Here is a 22,587-nt window from a genome sequence, read left to right on the forward strand (position 1 = left end):
TCAGCCTTTTCTCCCTGTTTCCCTTCCTTAAGAACGGCTTCCTGACAGCCACCCTTCCATGGAGCCCATTTCTGATGAGGCTTGGGCCAACAGCAGATGGATCAGCTGAAGGTCCAGATGCATCTCTCAGCTCCTGTGTCAGGTCTTTGCTGGATGTTTTCCTCTTTCTTAAGGACATCACTTTCAGATCCTGTTCATCTGCTGGAGATAGTTCTGGAAACAAAAACTAACGAAATAGCCACAAAGAGCTAGCCTGGCTGACGCGTCCACATCTCGATGAGATGTGCATTTTCTCGTATTTGAGGCGTGGTTTACGAATGCCTAGAGCCGTTTATTGGGCGCTATGAATGTCTATCAAATGGCGTCTGGTTCTTCCCATGCTGCTTTGCGCGCGATTCATAGCCAATTGTATCACTTATACCAGATGACGTATGTAGAGCGACTGAAATTCGACGAGGAAGAAGAAGACGCGTTGCTCTTTTTTAAAAGTAAACTTGCGTTCTAAGTTACTTAAAACACTTTCTAAGGCTGCATCGAACGGTAACGTTATGTCCGCTGCCATGTTGGATTAACACTCTACAAGCTTCGGTGTCGCGCATAGACGTCGTCATCGTCTTGCTGCCCCCCCCCCCCCCCTGTTCTGTGATTGGTTCCCTAACTCAGGCAAAAATAAGGGCGGTGGTTTCCAGGCTGCCTTTGCAGTGTGAACGAAATCGCGTGCAAAGCAGCATGGGAATTCCCAGGCTAGCAAAGAGCCACAATATGACACAAAAGTGGGAACAAAAACTTTCACATCCTGTTCATCTGCTGCAGATAGTTCTTTAGGCCTGACACTTCTTCTTCTGTCCTCCACTTGTCCAGTTTCCTCAAATGTTTTAAGGACACACTGCACACCATGCTGAGATATGCCAAGTTTTCAGCTAACAGCTCTTTGGGAATCACCTTGTTGCTGCAGAAATCCTGTTTTCTGTCTGTCACACTGTGTTATCTTTGCTGTTTTTCACACATGCAGCTAAGGAAATGGGAACAAATCTTAATTCCAGTCTGAAACCCACAAAGAGCTTCTAGATTATTCATTTCTGGTGGCATAAAACAGTTTAATTATTTCATTTATATTAATTGTTCCATAATTAGTCATTAGATTATATCTTATATTCCTTTTTTAAGCTTTAAATGGAATCTTATTTACTTTTTCTTGATGTTGAATAACATATAATTCTTATTATTGTCTGTTTTTTTTCCTATTTTTCTACTTTTAGACGTGATAACGTTCATTATTTTGGGATTAGGATTTTTTTTAAACTGAATTTCATATATTAATTTGACTCTTTTGGTAACTGAAAGCAGTTTTAATGTAAATGTACAAAAAAGTTGAAACTATGAAGCTGTTTTTCACAGATGCAGCTAAAGAAATGGGAACAAATGATGTGTCTCTGTGACAGGCTGCTGGGAACAAAGTGCCTAAAGATCCAGTTTAAAACGTCAATTCATAATCGCTGATGGTTCTTTGGCTTTTGGGTCATCGGGAAGTTAATTGGCTCGATTCTTGGCCAGAGCTTCATAGATAAATGAATAAATATACCAGCAGTAATCGTCCTTTTTCTTTCTTTTCTGCTGCACTCAGGAAGGTGAACAAGTGCTACCGAGGACGATCCTGCCCCATCATCGTACACTGCAGGTAAAAGCCTAACATCACAGAACTTCTTAAAAGCTTTTTCAAAATGTGTCCCGTCCTCAGCTGAACGATTACTTCATCCAAGAAGGCACCAAAGTAAAGGAAAATTCTTTAACTTTAAAGTTTATTCTTTTGTTCACAACAGAGTAACGTTTCATTCAAACACTTGGATTCATATTGATTTAAAAAATGAAACTTTATTGACAAAAACATCAACACGTTGTGGTGCCACATGCACAAACACGACAGTTTAGTTCCACTTTGGTTTGTTAACGCAGGATTTATCCTTCGGCACCAGTGCGAGTTGTGCTTTTCTCTTGTTTCCATAGTGACGGGACGGGCCGGACCGGGACTTACATCCTGATTGACATGGTTCTGAACCGCATGGCCAAAGGTGAAGCTCGTGTCTACGAGTTCTGTCTTTTTGTGGATTGGTGCTCATGATGACCTCGATGCAAAATGAGCTGCGAGAACGTTTTCGTGACCTTGAGCGTGTTTTCCTGCAGGTGTAAAGGAGATAGACATCGCCGCAACCCTGGAGCACGTCCGAGACCAAAGGCCCGGGATGGTGCGCACCAAGGTGAGTTCGGACCAGTTCGGACCAGTTTGGACCATCTATAACAGGGATGGGCAGCTGGCGGCCCTCGTCCTTACTCAGTACGGCCCGCAAATAGATCAATAAACATTTAATTATTAAAAAAAAAAAAAAAACTTGTAATCATACTGTTGACCGATAGAGGGCGCACCATACCCAAACATTAGTGGGGCCCGGGCCGCTTTCCGCAACAGCGAATAGGAAAGTCAAGAGCCATGGCCACCAGCAGTGGCAAAAAGAGAAAACTTGACCGAGAAAATCGCATTTTTCAGCCAAAATGGGAAGAAGAGTACGTCTTCACCGAATTCAAAGGAAAACCAATGTGTCTAGTTTGCTTGGAAACATTATCAGTATCAGCCCTAAAAGATTACAACTTGAGTCACCATTACAACACCTTCAAAAGTATGTCAACATAAATATAAATTCATATAAAATGTGTTCTTATTGAGAATCATTTGTAGCGTCTTTCATATCCAATTATTCGAAGTGCGTGGTCATGTGGCCCTCCACTGATAGCGCTGAAAAAATGTTGGCCCTCTTTATCATGGAAGTTGCCCATCCCTGCTCTATAACCTGACGAGCTGTGTTTTTCACTCCTGCTGCACCTATGACCTGCCTGTAGGTGTCAGTGTTGGGCTGACAGATTACCTGATGATGACAGATTACCGTAGAGGAGCACCATGACAGTTACAGTTACAGTTACAGATCCCACCACAGAACCCCTCTGCACCCTTTAGACACTTTAAAACCACATCTTCAGCTCTTTGGCACAGATGTTTGGGCAGATGTGCTCCTCCATTACTTATAGAAGCACTCTAAACGGGACTCAGTCATAGGAATCAGTGCCGTAAGCCTCCGGGTGAGTTACTCCAGGTATCCTGCTTTCATCCGGCTATTCATTTAAAGAAACGAAGCGACTGGATGAGTGAGTCTCACCACATATGTAACATACCCTGGAATGCCACCTGCTCATTAATCAACAGCCTGTTTAGTCGGTTTAGAGCAGTTTGATGCATCCTTTGAAGCTGAACCCAACCTGACGCAGTCTCACCTTTCTTCTCGTCTCCAGGACCAGTTTGAGTTTGCGCTGACCGCCGTGGCCGAGGAGGTGAACGCCATCCTCAAAGCTCTGCCCCAGTGAGGCTGACAGCTTTGCTTTTCTCTGCCATGACAACGAGCGGCGCTTCTGTCCGAGGAAACCTCAAACTTGATGCCAAAATTGAAAAAAATAAGGGTGTGAGGGATTGATATTGGTTTAAAATATATATAAAAAAAATACTATAATGGATTCCCCAAACCAGACTGCATGTAAATGCACCACAAAGGAATGGATTTGTTTCTCTCTGTGCTCCCACGTTAAGCTGAAGCTTCTATGGTTGATGTTTGTGCTGCTGTTGGTTCTGGACTCGCGTGAAGCCGGATTTAAAAATATCTACGTGTTGGAACGACTCTAAAGAACTGAAAGGCTCCACATCCTGATGCCTCCTCCTCACATGACTAACACCCGCAGAAAAAAAAACCCTCTCACGTCCTCCTCCTGTGTGCCATCCAGACGATTTCCTCTCTGGATATGTTGTTGTTTACCTCAAGCAAAATGAAACTGGAAAAAAAAAAAAAAAAAAGCTATTTTGTATCTGTGAAAAAAATGGATTAAATAAATCTTTTGGTGTGTAAGTGCTGCAACAACTTGGTGACTTCTGTGACTTCCTGTGCTTTAAAGACCTGATTCCACAGTATTGATCCAGAATAGTCACTCACAGCACTATAACAGCGTTTTCACGTCACTGTAACCCGAACTAAAGGTGATAATCACATCTTAACGCCATCATTACGTCCTACCGGGGCTCTCACAGCATCTGGTTGCGCCGGCCTTTTCTTTGACCTCATCTCAGGAACTCCAGTTGGTGCAGAGCAGGATGAAAGGAAACTTTAATGGAACCACATTCCCAATGCGCCGACAGGAATAGAGCCGCTGCACATGTAAACACGGCCAACATTTGTGAAATTAAGCTCCAGGCTTCTGAGAAGTGCCGTTTAGTTACCAAATGAGGTCTGAAGACATTTAAGAGCCATTAGTTCAAGATTACCCACTTCATAATTTAGGTTTACATCGGTTCAGCCACTCCCTTCTGAAATAAAAGATCCTTTAATGCAGGGGTCTTCAACATTTCTCAGGCCAGGGACCCCCCTATTATTTATATGGCATACAATTGTGTTTTATATTTAACGGGGCCTAGTGCCATGTATAAACCTAGCTACTCTGTTATTGTACAATCAATACTAAGCTATTCAAATAATACACAGGTTAATATATTCATGTTTTTATTTTAAACAATTGCTAACTGAAAGATAACGTCTCCTGCCTCTGTTCGCTATATTATTTTGGATTGCATGAATGTGCATTTAAAGACATTGCAATGTGAGAAAAAATAAAAAATAAATCACCTAATCAACCAAAGACTTCGGACCCCCTGTTGAAGACCTAATGGATCACTTTGCTGGGTTAAAGCATGTTTTAAATACACGGACAAAGAAAAAGTAGAAATGACTTGTTGACAACTTTATTCAAACAAACATGAAGCAGAAACGACCGATTCATTTAGGTTCGAAGGCTAACGACAGTTTGCCTTCAGCAAAGACAAAATGTCCGAACTGCTGGGAACTAAAGGACACAGAAATGACTGTAGGAAACGATACAAACACGTCGGAGCTGCAGGAAGAACGCCAACATCTCCGAGCGAGTCGATGGAGCCAAACTGCAAACGGATTATCCGGAGCCTCAGTACTCCTCTCCTTCATCCTCCTCGCCGAGGCTGTCGGTTCCCACCTCTTCGTAATCCTTCTCCAGCGCTGCCATGTCTTCTCTGGCCTCGGAGAACTCGCCCTCCTCCATGCCCTCGCCCACGTACCAGTGCACGAAGGCCCTCTTTGCGTACATCAGGTCGAACTTGTGGTCCAGGCGGGCCCAGGCCTCTGCGATGGCGGTGGTGTTGCTCAGCATACACACGGCTCTCTGCACCTTGGCCAGGTCGCCCCCGGGAACCACGGTGGGGGGCTGGTAGTTGATGCCCACCTTGAAGCCGGTGGGGCACCAGTCCACAAACTGGATGCTGCGTTTGGTCTTGATGGTGGCGATGGCGGAGTTGACGTCTTTGGGCACCACGTCCCCCCTGTACAGCAGACAGCACGCCATGTACTTGCCGTGGCGAGGGTCGCACTTCACCATCTGGTTGGCTGGCTCAAAGCAGGCGTTGGTGATGTCTGCCACGGAAAGCTGCTCGTGGTAGGCCTTCTCTGCGGAGATAACGGGGGCGTAGGTGGCCAGGGGGAAGTGGATGCGGGGGTAGGGCACCAGGTTGGTCTGGAACTCGGTCAGGTCCACGTTCAAGGCACCGTCAAAGCGCAGAGAGGCGGTGATGGACGACACGATCTGTCCGATCAGCCTGTTGAGGTTGGTGTAGGTGGGACGGTCGATGTCCAGGTTCCTTCGGCAGATGTCGTAGATGGCCTCGTTATCCACCATGAAGGCGCAGTCCGAGTGCTCGAGGGTGGTGTGAGTGGTCAGGATGGAGTTGTAGGGCTCCACCACGGCGGTGGACACCTGTGGGGCCGGATAAACCGCAAACTCCAGCTTGGACTTCTTGCCGTAGTCGACGGAGAGGCGCTCCATCAGCAGGGAGGTGAAGCCAGAGCCGGTTCCCCCGCCGAAGGAGTGGAAGATGAGGAAACCCTGGAGCCCTGTGCACTGGTCAGCCTGGAACGGGACAGCACGGACGGTGTTAGATCTGAGCCCGCTTTGAAAGAGCCGCATAACCAACCCTGCATCTCAGCTCACCAGTTTACGAGTCCTGTCCAGAACCAGGTCGATGATCTCCTTGCCGACGGTGTAGTGGCCGCGGGCGTAGTTGTTGGCTGCGTCCTCTTTGCCGGTGATCAGCTGCTCGGGGTGGAAGAGCTGCCGGTAGGTTCCTGTACGGACTTCATCTGAGGAACAAGCAGATTCAGGGTCATCAGGTTAGTCTGTTGGAGTCAGCATTAGCCTTTACTTTCCAAATTTTAGCCTGTATTCAGTTAAACCTCCTGCGTTTCCCACCCCTTTTTAACTACTCTGCAGTTTGTAAATATCCTAACTGCAAAATATATATATATAAAAATATCCCCATAAATAAATATCATTTACAAATTAAATTACAATATAACAATTAACCCTTTTCTATTCATATATTTATCCCTCATTGTCCTCTGTTAACATACTTCCTCTTCCATGTACTTGTTTAAATCTGAAAAGAATCAGAAACTCAATGCACCAGCCGGAAACACACCAGTGTCAGGTGTGGGAAACCGCTGCTGGACCCCACAACTGTAAATAAAGCCATCATCTCCCGTCTAAAGCCCCATAACCTGAATTTCTGGAGTAGAATTTACCGATGACGGTTGGTTCCAGGTCCACAAAGACGGCTCTGGGAACATGTTTTCCAGCCCCAGTCTCACTGAAGAAGGTGTTGAAGGAGTCGTCTCCCCCTCCGATGGTCTTGTCGCTGGGCATCTGCCCGTCCGGCTGGATGCCGTGCTCCAAGCAGTAGAGCTCCCAGCAGGCATTGCCCATCTGGGTGCCGGCCTGGCCGACATGCATAGAAATACACTCACGCTGTAGAGAAAAGGGAAAAAAAACAACAACAAATGGATCAGACAAGTTTGTGAGGCCTGGACTCAGAAGCCCAGCAAGCGCAGCTGTTATCAGTGTATACAGCTGCATCATCCAACCGTGGCACCATGAGATCATCATTAAGGCATTTCCACATTCACTCACTCTAATCCATCTGTCTCGAGAGCCAACTGTAAAAATCACCACTTTATTGTTCAACAAGAACTCAAAAGGAGCTGAAAAACCAGGAAAATGTAACATCTATAATGTTACTAGTTTAATTTAATAGATTCTATATGGTTTAAGAGACTTTCATGGCATTAAATGCCGTTATTTGGACTTAAATATCATGTACGTGTATTTAAGTCCAGGTTGAAGACACCTATTTTCAGCTGCGATTGAATAAAGCTCAAAACTTAATCACATTTTAACTAATGATTTTATATTGTTCTTATTTCTTTCTTTAAAATTTAAATCATGCATATCTAAAATGTTACTAGTTTAATTTAATAGATTCTATATGGTTTAGAGACTTAATGGCAATAAATGCCGTTATTTAGGGGCCATTTGCTCTTGTTTTAAGTCAATATTTCATTGTAAAAAAGAGCCTTCATGTTAATGTTTCTCAAGGATTGAATTTTTTTCCACTAAAAGTACTGCGTTTTAAGCTCTTCCGGCGTCACGGTGTGATTTCAGGACATCTCGGCGGGTTTACACCGTCAGACACGTTTTCAGACCTGATGAATCATGCTTTTTCGATCACGTGGCAGCTCCCTCCTCCCATTGGCGGATCAGCGGAAAAATGCACCAATCAGGGAGGAGATTACAGGAACATGTGACCCGCACACAGGAAGCGGAGCCCCTCCCCGTCCCCCAGCTTTGTAACGGCAGCGCCTTATCTTTGGGCGCCTTCCTTATTACTTTAAATTTCTATTAAATCCGACCACAAACACCACGATCCGTCACAAGTTCAAATGATCAGCTACAATTATTATCGATCACGTTAATAATCAAGTAGCGAGTCAAAGATTTAAAGCGCAGTCATGTACGCTGTGAAATTGGGATTTTTCGCCGCATTTTTTTTTTTTTTTTTTATTTCAAACTGCGCCAGAAGCTCGGCCTTGTTCGACGTCGCCAGTTTAACCACGACAAAGAAAAAAATAAACCAAATGATCAGCCAACTAAAAAACAGAGGGAACAAAACACAATGCTATTTTCACTGCGTTTAACCTATATTATATATATATATAATTGACGTTAACAATAAATATTTATTCGCACAAAACTGAAAGTTGCCATAAAAATGTTCCTCTTGTTTTAAACGGTAGCAAAATTCCGCACCGTCTTGTTAATATATTCAGACCTCTAACACAACTTAGTCGCCCCTCGTTACTCACCATTTTTCTTGCAGTTTTTCCTCCTTTTTTCCCGACGTTGAAGAATCGGTTTCCGGAAGCAGTTTGGTGAGGGAGCAGCGCAGCCGGTGGCTTTTATAGCCGCTGCTGGGGGGGCGGGGCTAAAGGCGGTTTGAATTTCCTGTTGGCGGGAGCGAACGTTGAGTGGGTGGTGAGGCTCGAAATAATTAAATAAGTCTGTTCATCTACTTTTTCCTCGAAACTAAGCCACGGGGCAGCATTTATTTTCATTTTGAGCTTTTTAACTTGTCAACATTTCTCAATTTTATAATGTAGATTACATTCAGCTAACAAAATATAGTAAATACACGGGTCTAAAGTTTGATAAATGGGATGAAAATTTGGACACTTTAGGTTTTAGTTGTCAGAATCAGAATGCCTTTATTGTCATTGTACATGGAACAGCGATTACAGCGAGTACAGTGATTGTGGTTGATTACATATGAGGGCCGCTGTGGAAATATCAGGCAATTTACCTGTCAAATACCCCTCATTAAAAGCCAAGATGGCTGTAAAGTACAACCTCTCATTAACGAAGACTGAAAATACTATTTCTGTGATGTTAGACCTAAACATTTACATAGTTCTACCATCAGAAATGTGACTCAGTTTCAGGTAGAAGACACTTCAGCTATTTAAACTACAGAAACATTTGTTTTCCCACAGATCAAACTTAATTGGTGGTATTCAAATTAAAACCTTAGGCAGCATTTATTTTCATTTTGAGCTTTTTTTTTTTTTAATTCAAATATTTATTAGTGTTTTAGTTGGTACAAGACAAATACAGATGTTTACATTCTGAAGATGAAAAGAAAAAGTCAGTTGGCTGCCACATGAAAAATCAAGTGTATGCATGTCCAAAAAAAAAAAAAAAAAGGCATATATCAAATCAAATCCAATCAAATCAAATTTATTTATATAGCACATTTCATGTACAAACAATTCAAAGTGCTTTACATAAAATAAAAGCATTGCAGCAGGGAGTGGAAGAAGCATTAAAATACATAAAAGAACATAAAGAGAAACAAATAAAATAATTTAAATGAATTTAAAAACAAGCAACAGTCCAGATAAGTTCAAAGATATCGCGCAGATTTCATTCATAGACACATGAGAACAGAAATGTCTTTAAATCATATCATTAAATACACCTCTCAGGTACCAGTAACAATATATTCAACACATATTTAACATTTTGTTGGGCTTATTTTCCAATCTAATAACTATTTATTGTGATATATGACCAGAAATGATCCCACACTGATACTATAGTTTTGTCCCTATTTTTAAGCTTGTTGAGCATGCATTCATAAGAAGCCATTTTTGTCATTTTATTAGCCCATTCCTTAATTTTTGGAGCAGTTTGGGTTTTCCAAGTGGGTTAGAATAACTGTAGCAGCCACAGATACCCCCACCATGATAACTGAGAATTTTCCACCCGAAATGTTAGGTATCCGTGCCCTATCCCCCAATAAACATAGTCCATACATAGTGGTCTGCATGACCACTAACCAGAAGGGTTTAATTACTATACAGTCCCACAGACTGTGTATAAGAGTTCCAGCCTCATTACAGCTTTTCCAGCATTGCGAATTATTCACGAGGCCGAGTCTATGCAACTTTGTTGGTGTCCAGTAGAACCTTTGAAGTATTTTATACTGTGTGAATTTACCTCGACGTTCTCTTATATAATTTTCCATTTTCAGATATAATTTTAAACCATTCGTCATCTCTTAACACAATTCCAACGTCCTTTTCCCATAAAAGTTTCAAAGCTTTACTGCCATCACTGAGTGCTGAGTTGATTCTCCTGTAGAATGTTGAGGCTCACTTTGAGCTTTGTAACTTGTCAACATTGTCACATTTCTCAATTTTATATTGTAGATTACATTCAGCTAACAAAATATAGTAAATACACGGGTCTAAAGTTTGAGAAATGGGATGAAAATGTTTGAAATTTGGACACTTTAGGTTTTAGTTGTGGCTGATTACATATGAGGCTGTGGAAATGTCAGGCAATTTACCTGTCAAATACCCCTCATTTAAAACCAAGATGGCTGTAAAGTACAACCTCTCATTAACAAAGACTGAAAATACTATTTCTGTGATGTTAGACCTAAACATTTACATAGTTCTACCATCAGAAATGTGACTCAGTTTGATGTAGAAGACACTTCAGCTATTTGAACGGCAGAAACATTTGTTTTCCCACAGATCAAACTTAATTGGTGGTATTCAAATTAAAACCTGCATGATAACATGGTGCGTTTGCAGCCTGAGTTCTTTAACCGCCCCAGTGTGAGCTGAATAGCCCTTTGTCACAAATCACTATTGCGTCATCGCTTTGGTGCAGGTTAATTTCCAATGCAAAGTCTTCCAGCAGGCTGAAACATTGATGAATGAACACAAAAAAAAATGGATCAACTGGACTCGTGCAGTATTCAAAGGTAGAGGTTACCAAAGGATTGTGAATACTCCTGAGGAGTTCTCAGTCCTGAATGAGTTAAAATTGTAACTATAAATGCATGACCTGAATATTTAGAAAGCCGGAAACCCTAAAAATGAGCAGAGTGACAAGCCTACTGCCTGTGTAGGCTCATACTCTGGCTAATCTCTTTCTCTCTTCATTCATGAATATTTGAGCGATCACCTTAAACCCTGATGTGGTGTCCATTGTTATGTGTGGTGCCTGAGCCGTAACACAATAATGCTCGTCCATTCATCGCTGGGTTTCTACCTAGTTATTCTGAGAGTAATGAGATTATTAGTGTAGTCACATGCCTGTGTGGATTTGTGTTTGTGGTCTGCTGTGGTGTTGCTAAGCGTGCACACAACACCTTCTTTGTGTTTTTACTCGTTGCCCGTGGTGACGTGGGCATAGCTGTTTCCCTCGCAGTAATCTTGAATTGTTCCTTTCAGCCATTTTTTGTAAACTGCATTAGTTTGTTTGAATCTACAGAATTGTAAATTGGGTTAGATGTGCTCGTGTGCAGGCACGCTCTGCCGCACACCAATAACTCTGGGTCCTGCCCAAAGGTAAATGTGTAACCCTGAGTTCATACAATCACCAAGACAAACATGTCCCATCTCCATGGAGACCCACTCTGAGTTCTGTTGTGTTTTCCACACGGTTGGACTTCCTTTTGTTTCAGAGCAATTTAAGGTCACATTACTGCTGCTGATGGAGCTAATAAATAAAAATCCCAGTCATCCCTACTCTGCCACCTGGTGTTAAATAAAGAGAAAACCGTTTAAGACCAGTGTTGGTCAAGTTACAGTTACTAGTTACTGCTCCCAAAAAGTAATTGAGTTAGTAACTCAGTTACCACATTGTAAAAGTAATTAGTCACTCAGCAAAGTAACTGTGGCGTTATTTTTTATGTTCTATAACATCTTTAACATCAAATATGTTTATATTAACTGATTGAAGAATAAAAACACTATATACAGTAATTTAGAACATTCGGTATTTATTTGAACTCAATAGATCAAGTCAGGTCAAGTCCTGTAACAGGTCAAGTCAAGTCAAGTCAAGTCAAGTCAAGTCACCTTAATATTGCAGTTTTACCTGCAGAATCTGATCTTAATAAAGTGAAAACACAAAGATATAAGTAACTGTCAGTAAACATCATTGGCCAATGTGTCCAACCTGTCCACCCCGTATCATATCAAGCTAACCTTAGCTAACTACCGGCTAGGCTAACAGGATAATATTAGCTAATTTGACGAGCACTTCCTGGTCAGAATGGATCTTCAAATGACGAACAAAGTTGGAAGTTATGCTAGATGCTTAACACTCAAGTCATTCAAGTCATCGTGTCTCAAGTGAAGTCAAGTGCCGAGTCTTTAACTTCCAAGTCCGAGTCGAGTCCCAAGTCTTTTATTTTTTGTCAAGTCAAATCATCAAAACAGCGACTCGAGTCCCCATCTCTGGGAAACTGTTTAGGGTTGTGAAGATTGTGGGTTCAATTCCCAAAGAGACCCGATGACAGAGATGTGTCAAAAATGAAGAATTATAAGGTGCTTTGTTTTAAATCTCAAAGTACAGAGACAGAAGCTTTAGGATCGCACAGCCAGGTGTCTGAAGAAGAGCTCAGACTGTTCGGGGAAGGCTTTGGAGCTCAGAGCTCGTGTAACTTCACATTTACAAATGGGCTTCTACAAAAATATACTTATGTCTGTCATGAAGCGGGTATTGAAGGAGTACGGGCATCTGTCCATAAAGCTGGATGCCGTGTTCCAAGCAGCGGAGCTCCCAGCATGCATTGCCCATCTGGAAGGGCATGTATTAAATGACTTTTAAACTAAACTGCTTTAGTTTGTGTACGAATGTGAGAAGCTGCAGAAACTCAGCAAAGTTATATCTCCTGCTGCTAATGTTTTGGATTAGTCGGTGTGTCCGGGAAGACTTGTAGTTCCTCTAAACTCTAACAGCTTAGTTACTGATCAGTGAAACTTGGGTTACGCAGAAGTCATGTGCAGGCATGCTCTGCCTCGAAGGTAATGTGTCATCCACACGACAGGTCCGGGCTGCTGAGCACACAGTGGAGCGTTCCAGAGGAAAAAACTCAAGGCTCCAAAGATGTCACATCTCCAAGGAGATCCCCCCGAGTGACCAAGTCAAGGACGTTTCGAAGAATTTTCGAAATAAGATAAATAACCCTTAAAAGACTTTCAGGTTAAGGCCAAGTCTTAGCTTTCAAGTCTCAAGTAAGTCTCAAGTCTTAGCTTTCAAGTCTCAAGTCTTAGCTTTCAAGTCTCAAGTAAGTCTCAAGTCTTAGCTTTCAAGTCTCAAGTAAGTCTCAAGTCTTAGCTTTCAAGTCTCAAGTAAGTCCCAAGTCTTAGCTTTCAAGTCTCAAGTAAGTCTCAAGTCTTAGCTTTCAAGTCTCAAGTAAGTCTCAAGTCTTAGCTTTCAAGTCTCAAGTCTTAGCTTTCAAGTCTCAAGTAAGTCTCAAGTCTTAGCTTTCAAGTCTCAAGTAAGTCCCAAGTCTTAGCTTTCAAGTCTCAAGTAAGTCTCAAGTCTTAGCTTTCAAGTCTCAAGTAAGTCCCAAGTCTTAGCTTTCAAGTCTCAAGTCTTAGCTTTCAAGTCTCAAGTAAGTCTCAAGTCTTAGCTTTCAAGTCTCAAGTAAGTCTCAAGTCTTAGCTTTCAAGTCTCAAGTAAGTCCCAAGCCTTAGCTTTCAAGTCTCAAGTAAGTCCCAAGCCTTAGCTTTCAAGTCTCAAGTAAGTCTCAAGTCTTAGCTTTCAAGTCTCAAGTAAGTCCCAAGCCTTAGCTTTCAAGTCTCAAGTAAGTCCCAAGCCTTAGCTTTCAAGTCTCAAGTAAGTCCCAAGCCTTAGCTTTCAAGTCTCAAGTAAGTCCCAAGCCTTAGCTTTCAAGTCTCAAGTAAGTCTCAAGCCTTAGCTTTCAAGTCTCAAGTAAGTCTCAAGTCTTAGCTTTTAAGTCTCAAGTCTTAGCTTTTAAGTCTCAAGTCTTAGCTTTCAAGTCTCAAGTAAGTCTCAAGTCTTAGCTTTCAAGTCTCAAGTAAGTCCCAAGTCTTAGCTTTCAAGTCTCAAGTAAGTCTCAAGTCTTAGCTTTCAAGTCTCAAGTCTTAGCTTTCAAGTCTCAAGTAAGTCTCAAGTCTTAGCTTTCAAGTCTCAAGTAAGTCCCAAGTCTTAGCTTTCAAGTCTCAAGTAAGTCCCAAGTCTTAGCTTTCAAGTCTCAAGTAAGTCTCAAGTCTTAGCTTTCAAGTCTCAAGTAAGTCCCAAGTCTTAGCTTTCAAGTCTCAAGTAAGTCCCAAGTCTTAGCTTTCAAGTCTCAAGTAAGTCCCAAGTCTTAGCTTTCAAGTCTCAAGTAAGTCCCAAGTCTTAGCTTTCAAGTCTCAAGTAAGTCTCAAGTCTTAGCTTTCAAGTCTCAAGTAAGTCCCAAGTCTTAGCTTTCAAGTCTCAAGTAAGTCCCATGTCTTAGCTTTTAAGTTTCAAGTAAGTCTCAAGCCTTAGCTTTCAAGTCTCAAGTAAGTCCCAAGTCTTAGCTTTCAAGTCTCAAATAAGTCCCAAGTCTTAGCTTTCAAGTCTCAAGTCTTAGCTTTCAAGTCTCAAGTAAGTCCCAAGTCTTAGCTTTCAAGTCTCAAGTAAGTCCCAAGTCTTAGCTTTCAGGTCTCAAGTGAGTCCCAAGTCTTAGCTTTCAAGTCTCAAGTAAGTCCCAAGTCTTAGCTTTCAAGTCTCAAGTAAGTCCCAAGTCTTAGCTTTCAAGTCTCAAGTAAGTCCCAAGTCTTAGCTTTTAAGTTTCAAGTAAGTCTCAAGCCTTAGCTTTCAAGTCTCAAGTCTTAGCTTTCAAGTCTCAAGTAAGTCCCAAGTCTTAGCTTTCAAGTCTCAAGTAAGTCCCAAGCCTTAGCTTTCAAGTCTCAAGTAAGTCCCAAGTCTTAGCTTTCAAGTCTCAAGTAAGTCCCATGTCTTAGCTTTTAAGTTTCAAGTAAGTCTCAAGCCTTAGCTTTCAAGTCTCAAGTCTTAGCTTTCAAGTCTCAAGTAAGTCCCAAGCCTTAGCTTTCAAGTCTCAAGTAAGTCCCATGTCTTAGCTTTTAAGTTTCAAGTAAGTCTCAAGCCTTAGCTTTCAAGTCTCAAGTAAGTCCCAAGTCTTAGCTTTCAAGTCTCAAGTAAGTCCCAAGTCTTAGCTTTCAAGTCTCAAGTAAGTCCCAAGTTTTAGCTTTCAAGTCTCAAGTAAGTCTCAAGTCTTAGCTTTCAAGTCTCAAGTAAGTCCCAAGCCTTAGCTTTTAAGTTTCAAGTAAGTCCCAAGTCTTAGCTTTCAAGTCTCAAGTAAGTCCCAAGTCTTAGCTTTCAAGTCTCAAGTAAGTCCCAAGTTTTAGCTTTCAAGTCTCAAGTAAGTCTCAAGTCTTAGCTTTCAAGTCTCAAGTAAGTCCCAAGTCTTAGCTTTCAAGTCTCAAGTAAGTCCCATGTCTTAGCTTTTAAGTTTCAAGTAAGTCTCAAGCCTTAGCTTTCAAGTCTCAAGTCTTAGCTTTCAAGTCTCAAGTAAGTCCCAAGTCTTAGCTTTCAAGTCTCAAGTAAGTCCCAAGCCTTAGCTTTCAAGTCTCAAGTAAGTCCCAAGCCTTAGCTTTTAAGTTTCAAGTAAGTCTCAAGCCTTAGCTTTCAAGTCTCAAGTCTTAGCTTTCAAGTCTCAAGTAAGTCCCAAGTCTTAGCTTTCAAGTCTCAAGTAAGTCCCAAGCCTTAGCTTTCAAGTCTCAAGTAAGTCCCAAGCCTTAGCTTTCAAGTCTCAAGTAAGTCTCAAGCCTTAGCTTTCAAGTCTCAAGTAAGTCCCAAGCCTTAGCTTTCAAGTCTCAAGTAAGTCTCAAGTCTTAGCTTTTAAGTCTCAAGTCTTAGCTTTCAAGTCTCAAGTAAGTCTCAAGTCTTAGCTTTCAAGTCTCAAGTAAGTCTCAAGTCTTAGCTTTCAAGTCTCAAGTAAGTCCCAAGTCTTAGCTTTCAAGTCTCAAGTAAGTCTCAAGTCTTAGCTTTCAAGTCTCAAATAAGTCCCAAGTCTTAGCTTTCAAGTCTCAAGTCTTAGCTTTCAAGTCTCAAGTAAGTCTCAAGTCTTAGCTTTCAAGTCTCAAGTAAGTCCCAAGTCTTAGCTTTCAAGTCTCAAGTAAGTCTCAAGTCTTAGCTTTCAAGTCTCAAGTAAGTCCCAAGTCTTAGCTTTCAAGTCTCAAGTAAGTCCCAAGTCTTAGCTTTCAAGTCTCAAGTAAGTCTCAAGTCTTAGCTTTCAAGTCTCAAGTAAGTCTCAAGTGTTAGCTTTCAAGTCTCAAGTAAGTCCCAAGTCTTAGCTTTCAAGTCTCAAGTAAGTCTCAAGTCTTAGCTTTCAAGTCTCAAGTAAGTCCCAAGTCTTAGCTTTCAAGTCTCAAGTAAGTCCCAAGTCTTAGCTTTCAAGTCTCAAGTGAGTCCCAAGTCTTAGCTTTCAAGTCTCAAGTAAGTCCCAAGTCTTAGCTTTCAAGTCTCAAGTAAGTCTCAAGTCTTAGCTTTCAAGTCTCAAGTCTTTGCTTTCAAGTCTCAAGTAAGTCTCAAGTCTTAGCTTTCAAGTCTCAAGTAAGTCCCAAGTCTTAGCTTTCAAGTCTCAAGTCTCCGCTTTCAAGTCTCAAGTAAGTCCCAAGTCTTAGCTTTCAAGTCTCAAGTCTCCGCTTTCAACTCTCAAGTAAGTCCCAAGTCTTAGCTTTCAAGTCTCAAGTCTTAGCTTTCAACTCTCAAGTAAGTCTCAAGTCTTAGCTATCTCGCCTTGAAACTGGACGTTTTCATGCATCCCAGAGGAGAACAGAAAGTGTCACCGGTGTGACTTAAATGAGGTGGAAAATGAGATGCATTTTGTGTTTTACTGTCCTTTTTACCATGTATTTAGACTTAAGCTCTTCCTTAAATTGACTTTGGAATGTCATGATTTGTTTTCTATGTCCAATGAGTGCAGACTTACATATTTGTTTCGAGAAAAAGTGTTTTATTTAGCCCCATATGTGTTGGAAGCTTACCAACAGCGCAGGGGCACGCTTTATGTTTGAGTGGGGTTGTTGTCTACTGACGACCGTATATGTTGGATTAGCAATTATGGAGATGTTCTTTTGACTATTGCTCACACACTTATTTTGTCTTCATTTCTTTAATTAATATTTTCATTTTTTTTTCTGCTTGTCCCCTTGGGGTGGTGGTGGGGTGTTCTTATATTTCTGTATGTCTTATGTATCAGTTTAAATTGTGAAAACCAATAAATAAAGTGAGAAAAAAAGACTTTCAAGTTGAAGTTCAGCAACAGAAAGAAATCGACAGGACAAATGACGTCTCATTCACCTTTAATGACACTGATTTGATCCAGCAGATATGGTGCATTAGTTACATTAACCGGTTTCTGTTTAATCCACTTCACACAGTGTAAAAATATCCCATGCACGTCTTTAACTCCGGCGTCTTCATCATACATGGTAAAACGGGCTTGTTTCGAACCGAACAAAACCGGGAGAAACATTTCAAATATCAGCTGGCTGCAGTCAAAACCAGATCTTATTTTTCTAACTGGGAAAAGGGCAGAAAGCTCATCTACGCAGTCGGGCCTCGATGCAGCAGAAGACTGAAAGTCCGGAGTCAAGACTTAAAAAGGAAACAAAACCAAGATCATCAGAAAACGTTCTCAACATGGTCAAAGACAGAAATGAAAGGCTACTGTTCCCTCTGAACCAACAACAAACTGTGAAATATGGGGCAGAGCTCTGAGAACGTCCCGTTTGGAACTGAGGCGTTCCGCAGGGCTCTGCTCCAGGACTCCTGCTTCTTCACACTCAGAACCACAGCTTCACAGCTTCATGTGCAAACTGTGGAGGTCCTCCGAACATTAGTTTCCAAAAACAGTAGATTTTGACCAGCTCATCCATTACTTGTTATTCTCGACAAGGATATGGTTTTGTGTTTTAGGTTCATCGACGTATAATTACACCTCGTTTCCATGTCCATGAGTGTTCAGTCCGGGCTGCCATCTGATAAACGGACTGCAGCCCCGAGTGTTCAACATAAAAACATGCAGTTCTTATCTTCTTTCCATCCAGATTCATGCAACGCTGCGTGGAATTACAGAGACAGAATAAAACTATACTGAAAGGGGAGAAAAGAGTCTGTATTTATGTGGAAGATGCTGTTCAGAACATGCATGCACCCTGTATGCATGCATGTAAGCATGAGAGGTCTATTGAAAATGTGTCATCAGGTAGTTCTCCTTCCACACACTGCAGTCTGTCCTCATTATCCACCGAAAAAGCTTCTCTGTGCATTTCAACTAAACTCCAGAGCAGAGAAAATGGAAGCCAGAGTTTCACACACCGAAGGATTGCCATAGGAATACATATGTGGAAACGAGGTGTTGATTCTGGAATAACAAATCAAAGCAAATACATTTATGTTTTTTTAAATTTATTTTCTAAATAAACTCGACCACAGTAAAACCAAATTCTTTTCAACTTTGCAGAATTGCTAACAGGCACAGTTTTCAACCATTTGGTGTCACAGGAGATGTGATGTTTCAGTGCACATTTCTGGGTGTAATCGTGGTGTTTGTAGGTAGACGGAAAAAGGACTCGGTCCCAGTTAAACGTGTCCGAGGAGGAGTTTGGAGCAGAGGTCAGGGTTCACGTCAAACCTTCTGAGTGAAATTCTCAGGGAAAACGCCTTTGGTTGAAGTGTCCTTCTTCTGCATCCAGTCAGACTCCTTCAGTCCCAGGAGCCAGCCGTCATCCTGCACACAGACAGAGGTCAGAGGTCACACATAGAGGTCACGGACAGAGGTCACACACAGAGGTCACGAACAGGGGTCACAGACAGAGGTCACACACAGAGGTCAAGGACAGAGGTCACAGACAGAGGACACGGACAGAGGTCACAGACAGAGGTCACAGACAGAGGTCACAGACAGAGGTCACACACAGAGGTCACACACAGAGGTCAAGGACAGAGGTCAAGGACAGAGGTCACAGACAGAGGTCACAGACAGAGGTCACACACAGAGGTCACGGACAGGGGTCACAGACAGAGGTCACACAGAGGTCAAGGACAGAGGTCAAGGACAGAGGTCACAGACAGCGGTCAGAGACAGAGGACACGGACAGAGGTCACACACAGAGGTCAAGGACAGAGGTCACAGACAGCGGTCAGAGACAGAGGACACGGACAGAGGTCACAGACAGAGGTCACAGACAGAGGTCACAGACAGAGGTCACACACAGAGGTCACACACAGAGGTCAAGGACAGAGGTCAAGGACAGAGGTCACAGACAGAGGTCACAGACAGAGGTCACACACAGAGGTCACGGACAGGGGTCACAGACAGAGGTCACACAGAGGTCAAGGACAGAGGTCAAGGACAGAGGTCACAGACAGCGGTCAGAGACAGAGGACACGGACAGAGGTCACACACAGAGGTCACGGGCAGAGGTCACAGACAGAGGTCACAGACAGAGGTCAGAGACAGAGGACACGGACAGAGGTCACAGACAGAGGTCACAGACAGAGGTCACACACAGGTCACACACAGGTCACGGACAGGGGTCACAGACAGAGGTCACACACAGAGGTCAAGGACAGAGGTCAAGGACAGAGGTCACAGACAGCGGTCAGAGACAGAGGACACGGACAGAGGTCACGGACAGGGGTCACAGACAGAGGTCACACACAGAGGTCAAGGACAGAGGTCAAGGACAGAGGTCACAGACAGCGGTCAGAGACAGAGGACACGGACAGAGGTCACACACAGAGGTCACGGGCAGAGGTCACAGACAGAGGTCACAGACAGAGGTCACGGACAGAGGTCACGGACAGAGGTCACGGGCAGAGGTCACGGACAGAGGTCACGGGCAGAGGTCACGGACAGAGGTCACGGACAGAGGTCACAATATCCTATTCTGCCTATTACAGCCTATTTACTAAACTATCTTAAGCATTATAAATGGGTAAAATGTGGGTAGGCTAGTTTAAAAGGCTACTCAATCAGGGGAATAACTTATCAGACCATATCAGGTACTCTTAATTTAAGATTCTGACTTTTTATTTTGCAATATTCCCTCTTGTAGACGTATTTCATATTCAGTATCTGGACTGAAATATTGTTCATTATTCTGTATCTGTTGCTGCTCATTTGACTTGGTCGTGACTCGTCTTGTATTTTTTCTCTCCGGTTTTAGTTCTTTCAGGTTAGTTTTGGGGGATTTCAGGTTAAGGAAGCAGCCTGCTCTCACATTAGTCCAGGGCTCCATCTCCCTGATGGATTTGGTTCTATATGTTACGGGTCCTTTGAGCCCATGTTTGCTGTGTGTGTTAATGTGGCTCCACAAAGTACAGCAGGCATCATACAGTAAAGGTTTGCATCTGGGACAGTATCCCCTCAGTCTTATTTGTGACTAATATTTGTGATGCTGACCTGTTCGTCTGGGTTGTCAGCGGCCAGAACCAGCACGGAGTCTCCGATCTTCAGCTCCAGCTCGTCACCGTCGGTGGCGGTGTACTCGTGTATGGCTTTTACCTGGAGCATCGAAGCAGAATTTCATTTACAGATGTGCACACGCTGGCGTCTTTGATGCCCGCTCCAATCAACATCAGAGATGGGACCAAGTCACACATGTGCAAGTCTCAAGTAAGTCCCAAGTCATTTTTTCTTGGTCAAGTCAAGTCAAAGTCTCCTTATTATTGCAATTTTACCTGCAGAATCTGATCTTAATAAAGTGAAAACACAAAGATATAAGTAACTGTCAGTAAACATCATTGGCCAATGTGTCCAACCTGTCCACCCCGTATCATATCAAGCTAACGTTAGCTAACTACCGACTAGGCTAACAGGATAATATTAGCTAATTTGACGAGCACTTATTGGTCAGAATGGATCTTCAAATGATGAACAAAGTTGGAAGTTGTCGTCTGGCTGTCTGAGATGTTGATGCCGCATGTCTTGCACTGTGCTGTTCGTCTTTTGCCGTCAAAATGGTGATTACGAAAGCCGAAGACGATGGCTGTGTTGGAAACTACATACTACATACTCATCGATCAGACAGTATGCAGAGCGTTTACCCACAATGCATTTCGCTCCTGCCCGAGCCGAAATCAGCCGGCCTGAAGCTGATTTCCCTTAAGCTCTAAACTCTGTAAACTTTAGCAACATTTGAAACATTTTCAGGTGAGAAAGTAGTCGTTTAGATCCCCAACGTGTTGAATATCTGACAAAATACCGGCTGTTTACAATTTTGTTCCCACGAATTCGGCGCTACTAAAGCTAGCCGCAGTGGGCAACGCACTTCCGGTTATTTTCACAAAATAAAATACCCGTTGCCTTTTATCATAGGGAAAGCCATTAGGATACAATTGGTGCTTTTGTTTTGAAAACAGGAAGTGAACCTACCCTCGTTGTAGCTAGCTTGAAACTGTCGTTTTGACAGGAAATGACGATCGGCGACGTCACGTTACGTTGCATCTTGGGTAGTTTGAGTATGAGTAGTAACCTCATGATGCATACCCAACATTTCAGAGAATCTAGTATGCATCCGGGAAGTTCTCGCTTACTCAAACTGGCATACTAACTCAAAAGGTTAGTAGGAGAAGTAGGAGAAGTAGAAGAAGTATGCGGTTTCGAACACAGACAACGACTCTCGGTCCCGCTGACATGTTGATGCATATCTGATATGAGTTTATTCATACTCTCCAATAAACACTAAGGTACGTAGAGAGGGCATGACTGACTGACAGGGTAGGGATCCAATCAGGACGCCATTCTCAGCCTGCGCTCCTACCGGGTAATCGATATTATTTTTTAAATTAATTTATTAATTTTATATTCAAACTGAAAACATGTACTGAATAACACTCAAGTCATTCAAGTCATCGTGTCTCAAGTCAAGTCAAGTGCCGAGTCTTTAACTTCCAAGTCCGAGTCGAGTCTCAAGTCTTTTATTTTTTGTCAAGTCAAGTCACAAGTCATCAAAACAGCGACTCGAGTCCAAGTCACAGTGACTCGAGTCCCCATCTCTGATCAACACAAAGCGGACTCACTTTGTACAGGAACCCTGGAGGCAGTTCATCATCAGAGCCATTGGTCACTGAACTCTGTGGCAGGAAAAGAACAGAAAGATCCAGGTGAATTAGTAAAGAAGTCTCAGAGAAACATGGAGGGGACATGATGCGGGGGAAGGAAGAAACGTTCAGATAGGAGGCTCCGGTTGTAGAATCCTGGTTTATCAAAGGCCAGCCTGAGATACCACCTGCATCCCCTTTCCATTCAACTCTACCTCCTCATTGCCCCAACCACTCTGTCCCACATCGGTGTCCTCCTCCCAGTTGGGTTCGGTGTACGACTGAGCCGCGTCGCCTTGGTCGCTGCTCCAGGCCTCCTGAGCCTCGGCCGGTGCTGCATCGTCCCAGCTGGGCTGAGTGTAGCTCTGCCTGTTGCCTTCACTCTGATCCCAGCCACTTTGGGCCTCCGAGCATTGGTCATCATCATGCTGGGGCACCTGTTCTGTGGCGGTCTGGTCTTGCTACGAGGTCAAGGGTCGGGGAGCATCGGAAGAGTTTCGGGATCAAGAGGAAGGACAGAAGGGTTCGTGGGAGCAGCCATGGGAGCGTTTGGGTTTAATGGAATAATAAAAGGTCATACCAAGGGTTGCACAGGGCATTGGAAAGCCAGAGGAAGGAGGTTGAAGAGTTTATTTCACCGTTCATGAGAATGGAAACAGGATAAAAAAAAAAAGAAGTGCCGTGGTTTTCTGGAGAGGCCAACTGTAATAAAAC

The 22,587-nt window shown here is 42.9% G+C and overlaps 3 protein-coding genes across 6 annotated transcripts in view; 1 reads left to right on the forward strand and 2 right to left on the reverse strand.

The window, feature by feature from the left end:
• The window catches only part of ptprnb (protein tyrosine phosphatase receptor type Nb), a 102,339-nt gene extending 98,383 nt beyond the window's left edge, over positions 1-3,956 (forward strand). For all 3 annotated transcript variants that reach the window (XM_075477333.1, XM_075477334.1, XM_075477335.1), the window contains 4 exons: positions 1,625-1,678; positions 2,005-2,069; positions 2,182-2,255; positions 3,340-3,956. In XM_075477333.1, coding sequence (XP_075333448.1) covers positions 1,625-1,678; positions 2,005-2,069; positions 2,182-2,255; positions 3,340-3,411 — 265 coding nt within the window. In that variant the 3' untranslated portion in view covers positions 3,412-3,956. The remainder of the gene's footprint in view (positions 1-1,624; positions 1,679-2,004; positions 2,070-2,181; positions 2,256-3,339) is intronic.
• An 859-nt stretch (positions 3,957-4,815) lies between these two features.
• LOC142391513 (tubulin alpha chain-like) lies at positions 4,816-8,378 on the reverse strand. The gene is made up of 4 exons (XM_075477336.1): positions 8,313-8,378; positions 6,696-6,918; positions 6,106-6,254; positions 4,816-6,024 (listed from the first exon to the last, which is right to left on the reverse strand). The coding sequence occupies exons 1-4, from the start codon at positions 8,313-8,315 to the stop codon at positions 5,050-5,052; spliced, it is 1,350 nt and encodes a 449-aa protein (XP_075333451.1). The 5' UTR covers positions 8,316-8,378; the 3' UTR covers positions 4,816-5,049.
• Positions 8,379-17,109: 8,731 nt separating this feature from the next.
• bin1b (bridging integrator 1b) overlaps positions 17,110-22,587 on the reverse strand; it is a 39,008-nt gene continuing 33,530 nt past the window's right edge. For both annotated transcript variants that reach the window (XM_075477331.1, XM_075477330.1), the window contains 3 exons: positions 21,853-21,906; positions 20,234-20,335; positions 17,110-18,556 (listed from right to left, as the gene is read on the reverse strand). In XM_075477331.1, coding sequence (XP_075333446.1) covers positions 18,455-18,556; positions 20,234-20,335; positions 21,853-21,906 — 258 coding nt within the window. In that variant the 3' untranslated portion in view covers positions 17,110-18,454. The remainder of the gene's footprint in view (positions 18,557-20,233; positions 20,336-21,852; positions 21,907-22,587) is intronic.

This window comes from Odontesthes bonariensis, chromosome 11 (genome assembly GCF_027942865.1).
Source record: "Odontesthes bonariensis isolate fOdoBon6 chromosome 11, fOdoBon6.hap1, whole genome shotgun sequence".
Taxonomy (NCBI): Eukaryota; Metazoa; Chordata; class Actinopteri; order Atheriniformes; family Atherinopsidae; genus Odontesthes; species Odontesthes bonariensis.

What these genes read in the sequence shown, in the direction of transcription:
- LOC142391513 (XM_075477336.1), bottom strand. An exon ending in CCTGGAACCAACCGTCATCG is followed by an intron (nt 6,255 to 6,695) that starts GTAAATTCTACT and finishes CTTGTTCCTCAG; the next exon opens with ATGAAGTCCGTACAGGAACC. An exon ending in TGGACAGGACTCGTAAACTG is followed by an intron (nt 6,025 to 6,105) that starts GTGAGCTGAGAT and finishes GTCCCGTTCCAG; the next exon opens with GCTGACCAGTGCACAGGGCT.